This window comes from Cnephaeus nilssonii (assembly GCF_951640355.1).
Source record: "Cnephaeus nilssonii genome assembly, chromosome: 2".
In the NCBI taxonomy this organism is placed as follows: domain Eukaryota; kingdom Metazoa; phylum Chordata; class Mammalia; order Chiroptera; family Vespertilionidae; genus Cnephaeus; species Cnephaeus nilssonii.
This window is the reverse complement of record NC_137073.1, coordinates 13,708,228-13,726,740: the sequence shown is the minus strand read 5'-3', so window position 1 is coordinate 13,726,740 and position 18,513 is coordinate 13,708,228. Positions and strand designations below refer to the sequence as shown.

At 51.5% G+C, this 18,513-nt stretch overlaps 1 protein-coding gene across 1 annotated transcript; it reads left to right on the top strand.

Annotated features, from left to right (window-relative positions):
• The first annotated feature begins 8,702 nt into the window (after nucleotides 1-8,702).
• On the top strand, nucleotides 8,703-10,824 carry LOC307111333 (tryptase-like). Its single transcript, XM_079791142.1, has 5 exons — nucleotides 8,703-8,781; nucleotides 8,933-9,104; nucleotides 9,218-9,483; nucleotides 10,359-10,522; nucleotides 10,596-10,824. Exons 1-5 carry the CDS (start codon nucleotides 8,721-8,723, stop codon nucleotides 10,758-10,760), a joined length of 828 nt encoding a protein of 275 aa, XP_079647268.1. The 5' UTR covers nucleotides 8,703-8,720; the 3' UTR covers nucleotides 10,761-10,824.
• Nucleotides 10,825-18,513: the final 7,689 nt, after the last annotated feature.

Here is an 18,513-nt window from a genome sequence, read left to right as displayed (position 1 = left end):
TTCCCTATAATAGTACCTTGCACCCTTGGGAATCAATAAAAAATCACCTTCTTGGTGCTTGGGGTAAAGGTAACACAACCTTTGATATTTTAGAATTACAACAGCATATTGTACAATTATCCCAGGCAAACTTACAATCTAATTCCTTAGATGCCTGGCAACCATTTAAAAAGGGCATGAAAGAATTTAACTCCTTCCACTGGATCTCATTACATTTGCCTCTCAGCATATCCTCTATTGCTTGTCTCATTTTTTTTCTCATATGTTTATTTCTAGTCTGCAGATGCGGAATGAAGGGACTCGAGCCCTTCAGGCAACATCTACCTTTCAAGATTTACTAAGGAAAAGAAAGGGGGAGATGGGGAAGCCACCCATTGCCTTCACTAGCAGAGAGGTGTGGACAAGGAGCCCGGAAGGCTGGTGACCCTTGAGCCCTGGCAAAGGTCAGAGCTATGCACCGACTATTTAGTGGAGACAATGGTAGCAGAAGCAACTTCCCGACCAAATAATCATGTAAATCTTTACTGGTAAGATAGTTTGTCTGTAACTGGAAATTGCCTGCCTAAGGGCTATAGGTGTATCCTAAACTGAATAAAAGAATGGCAAAGTCTGAACACATGTGGAGTCCTTCTTTTTTTCACTGGGCTCCCTCCTGGCTCCCCTAATTTCCAAATTATTATTTCTTGTCTCCTCTCTGTTATTTGCACGTGGCCCTTCTCCAGAGCCTGAATCCTGAACCACATGGGATGTGGGACATCACACCCACTCCATCCAGGTCATCATCAGGGAAAAGATAAGAACAAGAACCATTAACTGAAGCAGGCAGAGGGGTTCCCGGAGCTCATACAGGGCATGGAATACTCCATGTTCCTCCCAAACAATTTTTATTTGAGTTGCCTGCTTTTTTATTATGGAGGTGTAAGAGTTCTTTTTATATTTGGATAATAGTTCTTTATCGGATATGTGTTTTGTAAAGAATTTCTCCTACTCTGGCTCATCTTTTCATTCTATTAACAGTATCTCTCACAAAGCAGAAGTTTCTCATTTTTATGAAGTGCAACTTAATAATTTTTTCTTTCATGGATCATGTCTTGTGTGGTGTATCTAAAACTTATCGTCACTTACTGGCTTCAGCAACACATATACTAATATTAACACTCATCACCAAACCCAAGGTCATCTAGATTTTCTTCTATATTATCTTCTAGAAGTGTTATAGTTTTTCATTTTACACTCAAGTTTATGATCCATTTTGTATTAATCTTTGTGAAAGGTCTGTGTCAAGATTCACTTTGGCAGGTGGATATTTAGTTGTTGGTTACTCTTGGTTGAAAAGACTGTCTTTTCCCCATGGAATTGCCTTTGCTTCTTTGTCAAAGGTCAGTTGACTATTTATGGGTCCATTTCTGAGCTCTCCATTCTAGTCTATTGATTTATGTGTCTCTTCTTTCATCAATATTATTATAGCTCTTTAGTAATTCTTGAAGTTAGTCCTCCAATTTTGTTCTTTTTCTTCAATATCAAGTTGGCTTTGCCCAAGCCAGGTGGTTCAATTGGTTGGAGCACTGTCCCATACACAAAAAGGTGGCAGGTTTGATTCCGGATCAGGGCACATACCTACGTTTTGGGTCTGATCCCCAGTCAGGGCCCGTTTGGGAGATAACCGATTGATGTTTCTCTCTCACAATAATGTTTCTCTCTCTCCCTTCTTCCTTCTCTCTGAAAAATAAAATCAACAAAAATGTATCTCGAATGAGGATTAAAAACTATATATCAAGTTGTCTTTTCTGTGTCCTTTGCCCTTCTACATAAACTTTAGAATCAACTTGTTGACATCCACAAAATAACTTGCCAGGGTTTGATTGGGGTTGTATTGAATCTCTGATCAAGATGGGAAGATATGACATCTTAACCCTTTGCACTCGCTTGCTTTTTTCTCGATTCCTTTATTCTAATGCTAACCGTGTCGAGTCACACTCGACATCTGAGTGCAAAAGATTAATAATATTGTCTTTCTATCTATGAACATGGATATCTCTCCATTCATTCAGATCTTTGATTTCTTTCATCAGAGTTATGTAGGTAGATCTTGTACATATTTTGTTAAATTATTCTTAAGTACTTAATTTTGGGGATGCTAAAGTGAAGGGTGTTGCTTTTAATTTCAAGTTTTAATTCTCCATTATTGGTATATAGCAGTATATAACAATCTATACTAATGAAAGGGTAATATGCAAATTGGTCAGGACGCCTTCACAGTAACAACCAAAGAGCAGGCTGCATGGGGTGACCAGGCAGGCTGGGGGGGTCAGTGAAGGACAACAAAATGACTAAACAGCAGGCTGTGTGGGGTGACCAGGCTGGCAGGGGGAGCAGTGAGGGGTGACCAGGACAGCAGAGGTGGTCAGTGAGGGGTTACCAGGCAGCCAGGGAAGGGCAGTTAGGGATGGCCAGGCTGGCAGGGGGGGCAATTGGGGGCAACCACACTAGCAAGGGGGGACAGTGGGGGCAACCAGGCCAGCAGGTGGGGCAGCTGGGGCAACCTGGCTGGCAGAGGGGGACAGTGATGTGCAACCAGGTTGGCAGAGGTGGGCAGTGAGGAGGGACCAGGCCGGCAGGATAGGTCAGTTAGGGACAACCAGGCCAGCAGAGGGGGCAGTGAGGGGTGACCAGGTTGGCAGGGGGGCAGTTGGGGGCAACCAGGCCGGTGGGGGGTGCAGTTGGGGGTGACCAGGCCAGCAGAGGGGCAGTTGGGGGCAACCAGGCCGGCAGGGGGGCAGTTGGGGTGACCTGGCCAGCAGAGGGGGACAGTGAGGGTCAACCATGTTGGCAGGGGGCAGTTGGGGGAAACTAGGCTGGCAGGGGGGGCAGTGAGTGGTACCAGGCCGTTGGGGGGGGGGGAAGTTGGGGGCAACCAGACCCATAATGGGGGGGGGCAGTTAGGGGTGATCAGGTCAGCAGGCAGAGGCGGTTAAGGTAAGGGTGATCAGGCTTGCAAGGGGGCAGTTAGGGGTGATCAGGCAGGCAGGCAGGTGAGCGGTTAGGAGCCAGTGGTCCCAGATTGTGAGAGGGATGTCCGTCTGCTGGTTTAGGCCCCATCCCCGGGATGGGGCCTAAACAGGCCATTGGGCATCCCCCGAGGGGTCCCGGATTGGAGAGGGTGCAGGTTGGGCTGAGGGGACCCCTCCCCCCCATGCATGACTTTTGTGCACCGGGCCTCTAGTTGAGTTAATATTAACTTTATATCCTGCAACCTTGCTATATAGCTCCTTACTAGTTCCAGAAATTTGTTTGGTGTTTGTTCTTTGGGATTTTTATAAATGGATAATTATGGCATCTTTAAAATAGAGACAATTTTATGTCTTCCTTCCCAGTCAGTACATTTTTTTTTTTGGACTAATTGCATTATCCAGGACTCCAGTAAGATGTAGAATAGGAGTTTTTCTGTTATAATTTACATTATAACATATTTCTGTTATAATTTTTTTTCATGTATTAAAATGTACTTTTTATTTTTTTTAAATTTCTTTACTGATTATGGTATCACATAATTGTCCTCATCCCCCCATTCCCATTCCAAACCCCTCCCCACGTATGCTCCCACCCCCCTGTTGTCCATGACCACTGGTTAGGCTTATATGCATGCATACAAGTCCTTTGGTTGATCTCTCCCCTTTTCCCTCACCCTCCCCTACCTTCCCTCTGAGGTTTGACAGTCTGATCGATGCTTCCCTGTCTCCGGGTCTGTTTTTGTTCATCAGTTTATGTTGTTCATTATTTCCCCTAGATGCGTGAGATCATGTGATATAAGAAATACACTTATAAGAACCGAAAATGAGACAAGCCATAATGGTTATGCTGAGAGGCAAATGAATCAGTCTATAGTGAGTTTCTTTCTGGGCCAACAGTTTTTTTGAATCCCAATTTCAATGTCAAACAGTTCCTTATGTGTACATGTCAGCAATGATATTTCAGTTCTGGATGGTGGACAAATGATGGTAATGCAGTTCTGGCCATCTCTGGTTTGGTCCTGGGCAACCTTCAGCGACACACAGTTGTTGACTGCTAGAATGGCAAGGCGTTGTCAGCGTCTTCCATCTCTGGACTTTTCTTCTGTCTTCATGGCTGGAGCAGTCCTGTCAATTCCTCTCTGTTGCAGAAATCCACATGGTCTTGGAGTTGTTTTCTGAAAATATACAAACATATTCTCGACCAAAAGTTAATAAAGGAATATTTTCTATAAATTTGACGTGGGATCCTTTTTCATTTTTTGCCCTGTTATAATGTGTGTTTTTTTTTTATCTCAAGCATTTCCTTTTTATTCCTCCTTAGAGTTTTTGTCTCCCTGACCACATTACCCCTGTTTTGCATGATGTTCATGTTCCCATTAGAGCCCTTAGCATGTTATCATAGTCAGTATAAATTCTCTGTCTGACAGTCCCCAAATCTCTGCCATACCTGAGTCTGGTTCCGTTGCTTGCGTTGTCTCCTCGGACTGTGTTTTCCTTGCCTCTTAGCATGCCTTGTGCTTTTGTGTGTGCATGTGTGTGGAAACTGATATAATGTATTGGGTAATAGGATTGAAATAACTAGGATTTATGTTCATCTGACTGGGCTTGGGCTGTGTTTCCTGTTTGTGAGACTTTGATTTCCTCTGGTGACTGGTTTTGTCTCTCCTGCTGTCTTTGGTTTCCTTAGAAGCTCCTTCTCCAATAGAATGTCTGCACATGATGAGCCTGGCATCGACACTTGTGGGTCACATGCTGAGACCTGGTGACGTGGTAGAAAGCGGCGGCATCAGAGAGAGCGGTAACAGAAGAGGGTGCTGTGTAGATCACTGAAGCAATAGTCCCGATAGAGACCCACACAGAAATGATCAATTATTTTCAAGCCAGGGAAGGGATGGCTTTCTTTACAAATGTTTCTGGGATGATTGTGTAATCTGTGGGGGGGCTGGAGGGGGAACATGAGCCTTGGCACTTGCCTCCTCTGAGAATAAACAAACATCTTTTCTGTCAAAGAACAGTTTAGACAGCAGTCATTTTGGACTGTGTGACTTGGCAGCTGCCATGTTGGCCGCATGGCTTGCAGCTCCCCCTGGGGGCTGCCATCTTGAAACAGCAAAGGCCAGCCCCTCTCTTTGAATTAGCCAGTCTCAAAAGGCTGTGTGCCTGAACTCCAATCAAGAGCAAAGGACAGGTCACGTGCCTCAAGGATTATAAACCTGAGCAGCCCACCTGCTCCTTGTGCGCGTGCTTCCAGACCATGTGTGCGCACCCTTCTACATAGAAGTAAAGATGTTTGTCTTGCTGCCTGGCTCCTGAATGTGTTTTGTGTTCTACAAGGACCCATGACTTGGGGGGGGGCTTGCCTTATTTCTAAAACTCCTAACATACATAATTTAATTCAATATGGATCATAGATTTAATTGTAGACATCTATACTAATAATAGGTAATAAGCTAATTAGACCAGGTCAACCAGCCATCTTCCAGACATCCAACTTCCTTCCGAATAAAGCCATGGTGGTGGGGGCTGAGTCAGAGGCAGCTAGGGGTGATCAGGGGTGAGCAGTTAAGGGTGATCAGGCAGGCAAGCAAGTGGTTAGGGGTGATCAGGCAGGCAGGCAGGCAGGCAGAGAGTTAGGAGCCAGCAGTCCCAGACTGTGAGAGGATGCAGATCCGGCTGAGCTACGCCCCATGCATGAATTTCCTGCACTGGGCCTCTAGTTAATTATAACAAATAAATCATACTATTATAAAATATTAATAATAGAGGAAATTGGGTGCAGGGTATAAATCTAAACCTGTTCTAAAATTTAAAAGTATATTTCTAAAAAAGAAATACAGACCTAGAGTTCCAGGCCCAAATGAGTTTAGGAGAGACAGCTCAAGCCCTGTGCGGAGTGTTGCCTCACCCGTCTGCGGGTCCTGTGGTCTCCACCACAGATCAGACAGACACATCACCAGCTGCCCAGCCTGGGGCAGCCCTTCCTAACTGTCCCCTGACCTGCCAGAACCTGATCACTGAGCTGATTAGGGAACCCTGGGAGGGGCTAGGACTTCCTGCCCCCCCTAGCTCCCAATCACAGGCTGAGGGGGAAGTTCCTCTAGGTCAGTGATCTCCTCTCAGATCTGGGAGAATTGAGACATGAGGAGGGGTTTGCTTGATGATCCAGGACCAGTCTTCTAGGGGTGCAGACCTGTCTCCTTCTCACTAATCTCTGCCAAGAGCTTCAGCTCAAAAGTGGGTGTTCCACATTGACCCTGATGATGATAAGGGTGACAATGGCACCTCCCGTCCAGGCCTCCAGGGGCCTGATGTGGCCCGGTTTAGGGGGTGGGGGTGGGTCTGCAGGAACACAGGTCATCTGCCTCCTGGACCACCCAGGGCCATCTAGGCCCCCACAGGAAGGGAGATGGGGCCCTCACCTGTCCCACCCCAATTAGCCTCCAGCGTTGGGACCCTCTCTCCCCACTGGCCCATTATGCTTGGGAGGCAGAAGGATGGCCTTTCCAAGATGTCCTCATCCTCACCCCTGCGCCTGTGACTGTGGGCTCACGGACAGAGGCTTTTGTGTCCATGACTAAGGTGACGGCCTCGAGATAGGAGTCTCCTACGCCACCCGAATGCACCCAGTGTCCTCAGGTGAGTCCTTAAAATCACAGGGTCTTCCCAGCTGTGGGCAGCAGATGTGAGGGTGTCGGAGAGGTGCTCCCGGCGGCCTTTGAAGAGGGAGGACAGGCCAGGAGCTGAAGAACTTGGGGGCCTCAGGAAGCTGAAAAAGGCCAGGCACTGATTCTCCCCTGGAGCCTCCAGGAGGAATGCAGCCCTGCCCGCACCTGGACTTTAGCCCCGTGAGACCCAGGACATACCTCTGACCTAAGAATCATGAGAAAATAAACGTGTCATCACAGCACCGAGTTTGTGGTAATTCCAAACCCAGATGATTTCCCTGGAAAATGTATCCAACATTTCAGAAAGAAATAATACCAAACCTACGTAATCTATCCCAGTTGGAGAGAACATTGCCCAACTCCTTTTTATAAGATCAGGATGACCCTGATACCAAAATTAGTCAAAGACATTACATAGAAATGTAACTACAGACCAATATCCCTCATCAGCATAGACACAAGAATCCTCAACAAGATATTAGCAGATTGAATCTAGAGCTATATAGATGGGATCTAGATAACACATCATGACCCAGAGAAGTTTGCATACGAAAACCAGATATTATACAGAAAAAAAAACAAAACTACAGACCAGTGTCCCTCCTAGAAAGGGCCACCAAAATCCTTAATCCAACTTCGGCGAATTGCATTCCTCAAAATATGGAGAGGCTGACACATCATGGTCAAGTATAATACATTCCAGGAATGCAAAATTGGTTTAACATGTGAAAATCAATCCACATAATTCATCATATTAACAAACTATAAAAGAGTAGCTATTGTCCTATGCTTAGCAGCAAACACACACACGCACACACACAAAAAAAACCTTTTTTCAACAGAAATAACTATAGCATGCTGTCTTAATTAATTTGCTGAGAATTTCTGTTGAATTGAAATGGGTGTTTGAACTGTGTAAAAAAAAATTTCTGCCTCTACGCATAAGACAATAGCTTTCTTTTATAGTTTGTAAATATGATGATTTTCACATGTTAAATCAACTTTGCATTCCAGGAATGACCTTTACTTCTTTGGAAAAATCAGAGCCTGGGCCCGACCTCACATCATATCCAAGGCCTGGGTCAGCTCAGGTTGTAGATGGCTGGGAAGAACATCACTCACAAACTGAAAATCAGGACATTTCTGGACCCTATCAAAGAACTGAGGTCACAGGGCAAAGAGCTGACCCAACATCTGGAGAGGAACGGGACCAAGCACTTCATCACCTGGAACAGATGCTGCAGGAGCCAGCCAGGGACAGGTGGGTCCCAGAGCCAGGCCGGTGTCTGGTCAGGGTAGGGGGCAGGCCGAGGCTCCCCTAAGGCCACAGGAGGGCCATCCGGATGGCAGTGGGTGATGCAAAAGGATCAGAACTCTGGGTGGTGGGGGAGGTGGGCTGGAGGCTCTGGTAACCAGGAATCCCAGGGGACTGAGGAGCTGGGTGGATGAACAGGCAGGGATAGTGGTCAGCCCTGGTTGTGGAGGTCGGAGGTCAGGGGGAGTGGGACCTGGCTGGGAGTGTCCAAGGGGAACTGGCACTAGCTGCTTGTTATCTAACTGTCACTTCCATCTGCTTGTCCCTCACTGATGATACTCAGATCCCAAGATAACAAGGTACCTTTGTGATCAGCAGAACTGCTCAGATAACACCCGGACATGGGCGTTGACGGACACCCAATGAATCCTGGGTGGGGGAGCAGGGCCCTGGGTCTGAATCATCCACTTCCTCCACCCCGGATTGGAGGATCAAGCAACCCCTCCTCTGACCCCCCCCCACCCCTCTGGAAGGATAAATGGGGAGGGGAGAGTGGGCTGGGGCAATAGCAGCGGGGACCAGTCAAGGTAAGCACCCCCACCAGACCCCACCATCTGGGGTTAGTGCACTGAGGAGCTGAGCCTCACATCTGGAGCAGCAGGAACTCAGACTCCGGGTCTGAACTGACCCCTCATCCCGGGGTCCTCGACTCCATCTGCACCCACACCCTGCAGACCCCGGCCGGGCTCAGTCCCCCTGGGTCAAGCAGCCCCTCCTGGCTCCTTCCAGATGCTGAGTCTGCTGGTGCTGGCACTGCCCCTGCTGCTGAGCCTGGTCCACGCGGCCCCTGGTGAGTCCTGACCCTGCTCAGCCCTGTCCCTGTCCCTGCCCCTCCCCCCACAGGCTCCACAAAGGGTGGTGGGCTCACAGAAGCCCAGGTTTGTGTGGGCACGGGAGTCGGGCTGTGTCCTGTCCTGTCCTGAGGGTGTTTCCTGCCCCAGCCCCGAACCAGGACCTGGAGAGAGTGGGCATCGTGGGGGGGCAGGAGGCCCCTGAAGGCAAGTGGCTCTGGCAGGTGAGCCTGAGACTCAAACACCAATACTGGAAACACATCTGCGGGGGCTCCCTCATCCACCCCCAGTGGGTGCTGACCGCCGCGCACTGCGTGGGACCGTGAGTGTCCATGGGGCCTGGTGGGTGGGGGCTGGGCCTGGGACTGCATCTGCACTCCCTCCGGGGTGGACAGGAGGCTGCTCAGTCCCCTGAGTAGGTGCCCCTCTATCCAGGGACAAGACAAATCCCGCAGAGCTGAGGGTGCAGCTGCGGGAGCAGCACCTCTATTACCGGGACAACCTGCTGCGCGTCAACCGGGTCATCGTGCACCCCAAGTACTATGTCGTCCAGGAGGGGTTTGACATCGCCCTGCTGGAGCTGGAGGACCCTGTGAACATCGCCTGCAATGTCCAGCTGGTCGCTCTGCCCCCTGCCTCGGAGACCTTCCCCCCGGGGATCCCGTGCTGGGTGACAGGCTGGGGTAATGTGCACGAAGGAGGTGAGTGTCAGGCACAGAAGGAGGGCTTAGGTGGGGAGTGAGAAGGGGAACCAGTCACACCCCTGACCCAGCTCTGGGGTTCCCTTTTGGGGATTGTCCTGATGGGCCAGCTCAGGGAGTGGGAGCCCGGCCGGGGAGAGCTGACAAGGGCAGGGTGTACCAAGAGCAGGGACTGGGTGCCTGTGCAAGGAAGTCACTTAGCGTCTCCGTGCTTCAGTTTCCGCTGGCACGAAAGGGCATCGTCACAGATGGTATTTCATGGACGGGATATAGGAAGGAGAAAAAACACACACACAGGTGTTGTTACTAATAAGGGAAAGCGAACAGTGCCCGTGTCCTCAGGCTGGCCTGCTCTTCTCCCTGTGCCCCGACAAGCAGCCCAAAGCAGGGCCAGGGGGCAGCTGGATGAGCTGGTCTGACCCTCCAGCACCATCGTCTTCTCTCCCTTGACCCACAGTCCAGAGCAAAGCCTCAGGGACACTGAGCACGAGCAGGTGCCCTGCGTGAGGCACGTCCTCTGGGCCTCCCACAGGGACCTGATTGTGGCATCGCCCAGGCGCCCGTGGAGACACAACACCCAGCCCATCCAGCCCCGAAAACTGAGTCCTGGAGGCAGAGCTGGGAGGAACCCGGGCCTGGCTCCCACCCCTTCCCTTCCCCAAAGGGGTATAAGTGAGGTCAAGGACGAGGCCCCGCCTTGGGGGAGAAGGTTGCGGGTCTGTAGGAGTCAGCCCTGCATGTGCCTGTGCTCAGGCCTGGCACCAAGGAGGCAGCAGTAACCCCCTGCTGCCATGCCCCGCCCCTGCGCCATCCCGTAGCATGTGGGCTGATCCACCCAGCCCAGCCTGCTTCGTCCTCCTCCTCTCACCCCACAGTGTCCCTCCCACCGCCGTTCCCCCTGAAGGAGGTGAAGGTCCCCATCGTGGAAAACAGCAAATGTGACGCGGAGTACCACATGGGCCTGTCCACAGGCGATAACGTCCGGATTGTCAAGAACGACATGATCTGTGCCGGGGACGAGGAGAGTGACTCCTGCCAGGTGAGCCCATGTCCTCCCCCAAGGCCCCACCCCTCAGCCTCTCCAGCCACTTGCTGACCCCTCTCCTCCCCAGGGCGACTCTGGAGGGCCGCTGGTCTGCAAGGTCAAGGACACCTGGATGCAGGCGGGTGTGGTCAGCTGGGGTGACGGCTGTGCCAAGCCCAACAGGCCCGGCATCTACACCCGCGTCACCTCCTACCTGAGCTGGATCCACCAGTACGTCCCTAAGAAGCCCTGAGCCCATCCCTCGGGATGCCACCTGGGGCTGAGGAGAACCCAGCCCCCTCCTGTCCCCGACCACTGCTTCCTGCCCAGTGTCTGCCCTTTCCACCTCCCCTGCCCCCTGCCCTGACCCCCCCAGCCAAACCTCCTCAGCCCAGGGAGTGGGTGGTGGGCACTGCCCCTCATTAAAGTGTGTGAAGAGCACCTGTGGTTGTGGTCGTGTGTCCCGCTGTGGGCGTCACCGAGGGGGAGGGAGGGCTCCAGGGGCAGCCACACGGCCACTGTGTGTCACTGTGGGGACCCGGCCCTGAGCACTGGGCATGGCTGTGGGGACACCCCCTCCCCAGCCCCTGGTGCCTGGGGCTGTGTCTCCTCGGGGAGCAGTCATGTGAATTCAGGACACATAAAGCAACACAGAGCATTTAAAAGATGACTCTAGCCCAGCCAGAGTGGCTCAGGGGTTGAGCATTGACCTATGAACCAGGAGGGCACAGTTTGATTCCTGGTCAGGGCACATGCCCAGGTTGTGGGCTCAGTTCCCAGAAGGAGGCGAGCAGGAGGCAGCGATCGATGATTCTCCCTCATCATGGATGTTTCTCTCTCTCTCCTCCCTGAAATCAATAAAAACATTTTTAAAAAGATGATTCTAGGGTCAGCCAGGTACCCAGCAACGGGGTCACGATGTAGACCCTTGTCCCCCTCACCCTGGGGCCCTCCGACCACGCAGGGCCCGCCCTCCCCAGCACTGTCCTCAGCCCTCAGGCCGCACTGCGCACCCACATGTGCACGTCGTGCGGCTGCCCAGGTGTCACCTCTGCAGACGGATGGAGGGTGAGGCTGGAGCCTCCCGTCACCGAGCACCACGTGGTGCCGTCCCCCGCGGTGCGTGCAGGGGGGACACCGTTTCTCACCGTCAGCGTGTCAGCTCCCACGCGGAGCCCGTGCCCAGGCTGCTACAGGGGACAGAGCTGTCCCCAGTCAGGGTCTCAGGACCAGGGGGCGCCTGTCCTGTGCGCACACCCCGCATGTCAGCCCCGTGCCAGCGAGGGAGCTGGGCCTGAGGTCTGAGCACCTCCGTTTCCTGGGAGCCAGAGGCCCCCCAGAGCAATGGGGCCATGCCTGTCACCCTCCAACCCCCCATTCTGGGAGGCGGGTGGCATCTCACTGAGTTTGAATTAGCACTTTGTGGGTTTTGGTGTGGGAACCCCTTTCACAATTGGGGCCCCTTGGCAGGAGAGGGGACAGGTGTCCGCCCACAACACTGACGGGGCCCCAGGCCCTCGTCCAATGCGTCCACCTCTTGGACGTGCGGTCGCCGAGCGAGCTTCCTGTCACCGCACAGGTCCCTGGGCCGCTGGGTTTGTGCATCTGGCGGCTGTGCGTGCGGGGTGTCTCCGGGCACAGCGTCCCCTGCCCGAGCTCCGCTGCCCCCGGTGCAGACTTGGAGGTCCGCGTGGGAGGGCCTCTGCCCACTCCCCTGAGCCTCCCTGCTGTGGACACCGCGGTGGGGGAGCTCCCCCTCCTCACTCCCTTTCCCCCTTAATCACCTTATTGAGGCCAGAATACTGTCCTTCCTCGGTGTGAGAGCAGAGAGGGGCCGGCCACCCCCTCCTCCCTCTCCGCCCCACGCTCTTGGGGCTGCCGCTGTGGTCGGTGGGCTGAGCTCCCTGGATTGCTCACCTTGCACAAGCGCATTTACACGTTTCCAGTGCAGGCTGTGCTGGGGACACTGGGGGACTAGGGCTCCTCCGGTGGGGGGTGCAAGGAAGGAAAGGTACATGGGCGGGGCCTGGGGCTGAGACCCCCACACTGGGGGAGCAGGGAGGAGGCTGGGCACCCCGCTTCCCCTTGTCTGGCCCTGGGATCTCCAGGCGCTCAGCCAGCGGCAGTGACAGAATAAGTGAGTGTTGGCTTATCAGGGAGGGTCAAGCGGGCCTTCCGCTGGGGCAAGGGCGTTGCGAGGGGGACAGCCCTTCCTCTGTGCCATGGGTCCTCCTGAGGGGGCTCCGTGCAGGCCCACGTTCACTGGCTGCTGGTGACCCACACCCCAGGTCCAGGCGAGGGTGGCACTCTGGGGTCCGCCCCCCCTCCCTGTGCTCTCCAGGGAAATGGGCACAGAAATGAGTCCCGTCAGAGTCATCGAGGGGACCACACCCATGGTGACTGGCGTTTCTTGTTCGAGAGCAGGCCTGCAGTCCTGGGGGTGTGGGGGGTCTTGCAGGAAACCATGTATGGGGTACCGGTGGAATGAGAGGGGTCTCAATGCTGGAGGCAAATGAGCTAAAACAGGTGAAGGCTCTGAAGGCCCATCGTGTGGGGACCAGGGAAGGCCCTGGGGGTCCAGGAGGCAGAGGACTGGGTCCCTCCCGACCTGCCCCACCCCACGCTGGGCAGCATCCGGCCCCCAGGGCCTGGCAGGGCCAGCCTGGGCTGCAGCCCCACTCCCTGAGCTGGACAGAAAGGGCAGGTTCCCCTTTCCCGAGGTCACCTCCTCTGTGTGTGGCTGTCACCTGTTCACACAGGCCCTGCACCCAGAGGTGGTGCCACTCACATCCGTGTTCATCAGAGCCAACGTGGCTCAGGCACTTCTGAGCTGAGGCTCTGGGCCGGGTGCTGCGGACGGAGACCAGTCTGTTCCCAAAGCAGCTCGGTCCTGGTGGGTCATCAGGCAGCCTGCCCCCGTGCCTCAGTTTCCACACATCTCAGAGAGGACTCTCCCATCGGGTCCGTGATTTGGAGCTAGGCAGGGAGTTGGGGGTTGGGACCAGAAAGTCTTAGCCCTTCCCTGAGGCCCCTAATCAGCTCAGTCACCAGGCCCTGGCCAGACAGAGGACTGTTTGGGAGGGCTGCCCGGAGCTGGGCCGCTGGTGCTGTGTCTGGCTGAACTTTGGTGGACTTCACAGGATCCGAGGATGAGGATGGGGACAGGGACATGGGGGAGGGCAGGGTGGGGAGAGTCTGGTCCCAGGGCCTGAGCTGTCTCTGCTGGGTTCAAGCTGGGCCTTGAGCTGGGACCCTGGTGAGGAACCCCCAAGACCAGGCTCCGAGGACAGAGGAGCCAATGTGCCCACGGGAACTGTGGAGAACTTCCGGGAGGGGGCAGCACTGACATTACCTTTGCCCAGGGGAGGAGGAAAGGCGCAGGATGCAGCCAGGGTGTCTGGGGTGATGACTGGTCCTGCTGTGGTCTTTTTCCCCCAAAAGAATATTGTTTTATTGATTTCAAAGGGGAAGGAAGAGAGAGATAGAAACATCAATGATGAGAGAGAATAATGAATTGGCTGCCTCCTGCATGCTCCACACTGGAGATCGAGCACACAACCGCGGGCATGTGCCCTGACAGGGAATTGAACCTTGACCTCTTTGTTCATAGTTTGATGCTCAACCCCTGAGCCACGCCGGCCAGGCCTGCTGTGGTCTTGATAGTAGGTAAGAAGAACAGAGCCATAGTTGTTTAATGATTATTCACCTAACTATAGATAAGATGATTCTAGGGTCCGGTTTCAGTCTGACTGTGCTCTCCTGAGACAGCCACTTGCTGCCCAGACTGCAGGGTCCGTGTAGGGCAAATGGAGGTGATAAACCCTCACCTCAGGGTGTACACAAGGAACAGCTGGGCCTGACCTCAGCTCCTCCTCCATCCTCCCTCACTCCTGGGTCTTTCCTGCCCCTCCCCAGCTGGCACGTGGGGACTGATTGCAAAGGGATGGTGGAATGTTGTATAATTGGACTATGGTGGTGCTTATGTGACTGTATGCATTGGTCCAACTCAAATTGTGGGCTTAAAATTGGCTAATTTAATTATGTGCGAATGCAAGATAAAGCTAATTTAAAATTTTTCATCATGGAAGTCTTTTCTTTTTTGTTTTTCATCCTCACCCGTTGATATGCTTATTGATTTTAGAGAGAAGGGAAGGGAGAGAGAGACATCGATGTGAGAGAGAACATTGGTTGCCTACTGTACATGCACATTCCGGGAATTGAACCCGCAACCTTTTGGTATACAGGACAATGCTCCAACCAACTGAGCCACACTGGCAAGGGCTAGAAATCTGTTCTTAAAGGTATTTGTCTTGAAAGATCTGAGCAGCAACCCATTTTTCTGCCAGAAAAACAGGAATTCACTGTGGCCAAGCTTTGGAGCACACAGATCTTCAGCTAATGACTACAACGAAGCCTGTGGTTATTATTCCCACTGTGAGATCCCAGGCCAGGGAGCAAAATCTGCCTAAACCGCACAGCAGATGGCATCTACACACCGGTTCCCCCTTGGGAGTGTGGCCGATGGCTGTCTGCACACACAGGTCTGAGTGTGGGACACCTTCAGATGGTGGGGTCCCTTCCTCCTTCCTCATCTCTGGACTCTTACTCCGGGGCTGGCCTTCTGCAACCTTGGCTACACCCAGGAGAAATCCTCCAGGGGCCTCAGCCATCCCATGGTCCCCTCTGATTGTTCCTGGGTCTCTCCCAGCCCACCCCCACCAGCCCTTCTCATCTCCCCTTCCTTCCAGCCCCTGCCCAGCTCACAATAGCAATGTGCTCCCAAGGAGGGTGTGGCTAAGTCCCTGGGAGACAACTCATGTGCCCCAAGCCTCCATTCAGTGCCTACACGGGCACCCCAGTCATGAGAGGGGACCTAACTGCTATAAACAGGATGAGCTTGACAGGAACCAACTAGGTAAGTGTAGCCAACTGCAGAGTTGAAATCAAGGTACAGTTAACCACATATTGTATATAAGCAACAGCTAAGCCTCCCTTCGGGGAGGTGGGCCTTTGGATGTGAATCCTGTCTCCTTTACTTGTTGCAAGTAAATAAAACTACCTAACTGCACCCACGCCTCCTTCTTGAGGAGAACACCCTTGAGGAACCCCTGTGGTCTGGCAATGCTTGCATTAATGGTCAATGGGATGGGGGATGGGCCGAGGGGTGGAGTGGGGGAAGGTACCTTCCTGAGGCCACACAGATGACAGGGGAAGCAGGGTGGGGGTGCTCAGGATCCATACAGTCCCTCCCTTCAGAGCCCCCATTCTCACAGACAGTCAGCGAATTATGTGCAGGACCCTCCTCCTTGGGGACGTCCTCTGTGGCACCAGGTCGGGCCTGCTCTTCAGGCACGTGCCTCCTGCCTCTCCACAACTTATAGGTGTGGGGTCAGAGAGCGATGGGGTCCCAGGGAGCCTTCAGTAAAGATCCTGGATTCTCCCAGTGAGGGGCGAGAAACCTTCCCAGGCCACAACAGGCCGCTGTTTGGCGCCTGCCCTCTGTGGAGGGGTCAGGGCCATGGTGGGGAGACAAGGCCCAGACAGGAGTCAGGAGGAGCCTCCCGTTCCAAAAGGCGATTCAAGTCCACTTATCCCCACTTCAGGACCTTTCAGCCTTGCCTGGACCCAGGAACTGGTGACCTCTCCTGCCTCCCCTCCACCCTCCACCCCCCACCCCCGCCTCAGGATTTCAGAAAGTCATGAGGCAGAATAGAAAGAATTCAGGGGAAGCTCCCTACAGTTGGGATGAAGAAGTAGGAGCAGACATCACTGGCCAATAAGCTTCCAGGTCCTCACACCAGAGCCCGCCCCCTCCACACATGATCAAAGGTGTGGGGCCCTGACCAGAGTGCGCCGGAGGCTAAAGGCCCACCCGCCATGCACATGCATGAGGACAATGACACAGCAGTATTACTGTTAAGGCCCCTTTGCCATCCGCATGCGCGAGGGCAATGACTCAGCAGTAGCACTACAGGTACTGTGCAGGTGCGCTCTTACATAACCTACTATGTTAATGGAGCACAGGTGTCACTAACTGGCACGAGGCCGCTTTTCTTTGAGTGAGTATATAAGGTGCCACTGACCCACCAGTTGTGGCTGCTTTGTTTGCAATAAAGTATGACCCACCTTCCTACGGCCACTCGTATTTTCTTCCATTTCCCACATCCAAAGAGGTCAGCTGACATCCCTGGCTGAGGAACTTGGACCCAACAAAAGGGAAACAGCCCTAGCTGGTTTGGCTCAGTGGATAGAGTCATCAGAGGACCAAAAGGTCCCAGGTTTGATTCCGGTCAAGGGCACATGCCTGAGTTGCAGGCTCAGTCCCCAGTCGGGGGTGGAGGGGGTTGCAGGAGGCAGCCAATCAATGATTCTCTCTCATCATTGATGTTTCTATCTCTCTCCTTTTCTCTTCCTCTGAAATCAATAAAAATATATTAAAAACAAAACAAACAAACAAACAAACAAAAACCACAAGAAGTCTAGCCGGCATGGCTCGGTGGTTGAGTGTCCACCTAGGAACCAGGATTTCATTGTTCTATTCCCAGTCAGAGCACATGCCCGGGTTGTGGGCTCAATCCCTAGTGCTGGAAGCAGCTGATCATTGATCTCTCTCACTGATGTTTCTCTCTCTCACTTCCTTCCTCTCTAAAATACATAGAAATATATTTTTAAAAAGAAAAAGGCAATTGTTAAAATAAAATAAAATAAAATAAAATAAAAAGCACGAATACCTAAAGTTGTCCCTGCCTGATATCTCCCCTCTCTCTTCTTCAGTCGCTCTAAAACTTGTCAAGGGATTTGCTAGGAACCAATTCCAACATGTCATATAATTACAAGAGTTTCATCAAAAGGTTGGTGAAGCTTGGGAGCTCAACAAGGGTTGAGTCAAATGTAGTTTACCTGTTGGAATGGCTAAACAGCACCTCCCTCAAACCTGAATAGGATTGTCTGCTGCCAGACAGCTCAGGGCATGTTATTGCCTCCTGTTGGCCAAACACCTGAACAGCTGTAGGCTATTCCCCAAACTGACAATGCTTCTGTAAACCTACCCTTTGAAGTGTATGTCTCCACCTTGCCTTAGGACACATTGTGTTAATAAATAGCACGGGGGTCCTAGACAAGGAGGTAGTCTTTCAGCTCCTTTAGCTGAAGATCCTCTGACCCCCAATGCCTTTCAAAATTATCTTTCGTCTTTGGACTCCTTCTTAATCATCTATGCATCAGCTCCTTTCTCCAGATTGCAGATCCCTTTGTTAATGCTGGGACAAGAATCCCGGCAGGGATTGATTCTTTTTATGTTTTAATTTGTGATAGCTGTGTTTGTATATTGTATCTGATGTGTTTTCTGCCTCTGGATTGCAATTACTAGGTTGTAATATTTTATTGGCTTAAATGAATTAAATGCTTATATAAATTAAGAAATAGAAACTATCCCAAATGTTTTTCAGGATCATATGATCTGGGAAAATATTTTATATTAAAGCTGGCTTAAGTTTGATTCTTTTAGAGTTATTAACATGAAATATATGTTTGCTTTTCCTGGGTTTACAAAACTAAGTTCATGACATTTATCTCAGTTACAAAATTTGTCAAAAAAATGTCTTGGATAATAACTGACTTTGAAATGTCATAGAATTGCTAAGAACTAATAAATAGTTATAACTAAAGAGTTTTTTATAAAGCTTTTCAGTAATAATTACATATTAGTAAACACAGTTTTCCAAAGTCTTTGGTAACTTGAAACTTTAGAGTTTTACTAAGTTAAGTTAAATGACAAAAATTACTGAATATCTGAACATTTTGAGATAACATGGAATACTAAAACATTGATTGATCTAAGTTTACCTATTACACAGAAACTAGAAAATGGATTTGGATGTTAATGAATTATTATAATTTGTTTGAAGTATGTCTCTTGAAAATGTGAATGTATTTGCCAATAAAATAACCTGTTTCTTTCTATAAGTTATGAAATGTATTCATAAAGTTGCCAATCTAAAGAATAC

Coding starts and splice junctions, on each gene's coding strand:
- LOC307111333 (XM_079791142.1), top strand. CDS start 8,721: ATGCTGAGTCTGCTGGTGCTGGCACTGCCCCTGCTGCTGAGCCTGGTC. Junction 9,105..9,217: donor GCCGCGCACTGCGTGGGACC/GTGAGTGTCCAT, acceptor CCCTCTATCCAG/GGACAAGACAAATCCCGCAG. Junction 9,484..10,358: donor GGGTAATGTGCACGAAGGAG/GTGAGTGTCAGG, acceptor CTCACCCCACAG/TGTCCCTCCCACCGCCGTTC.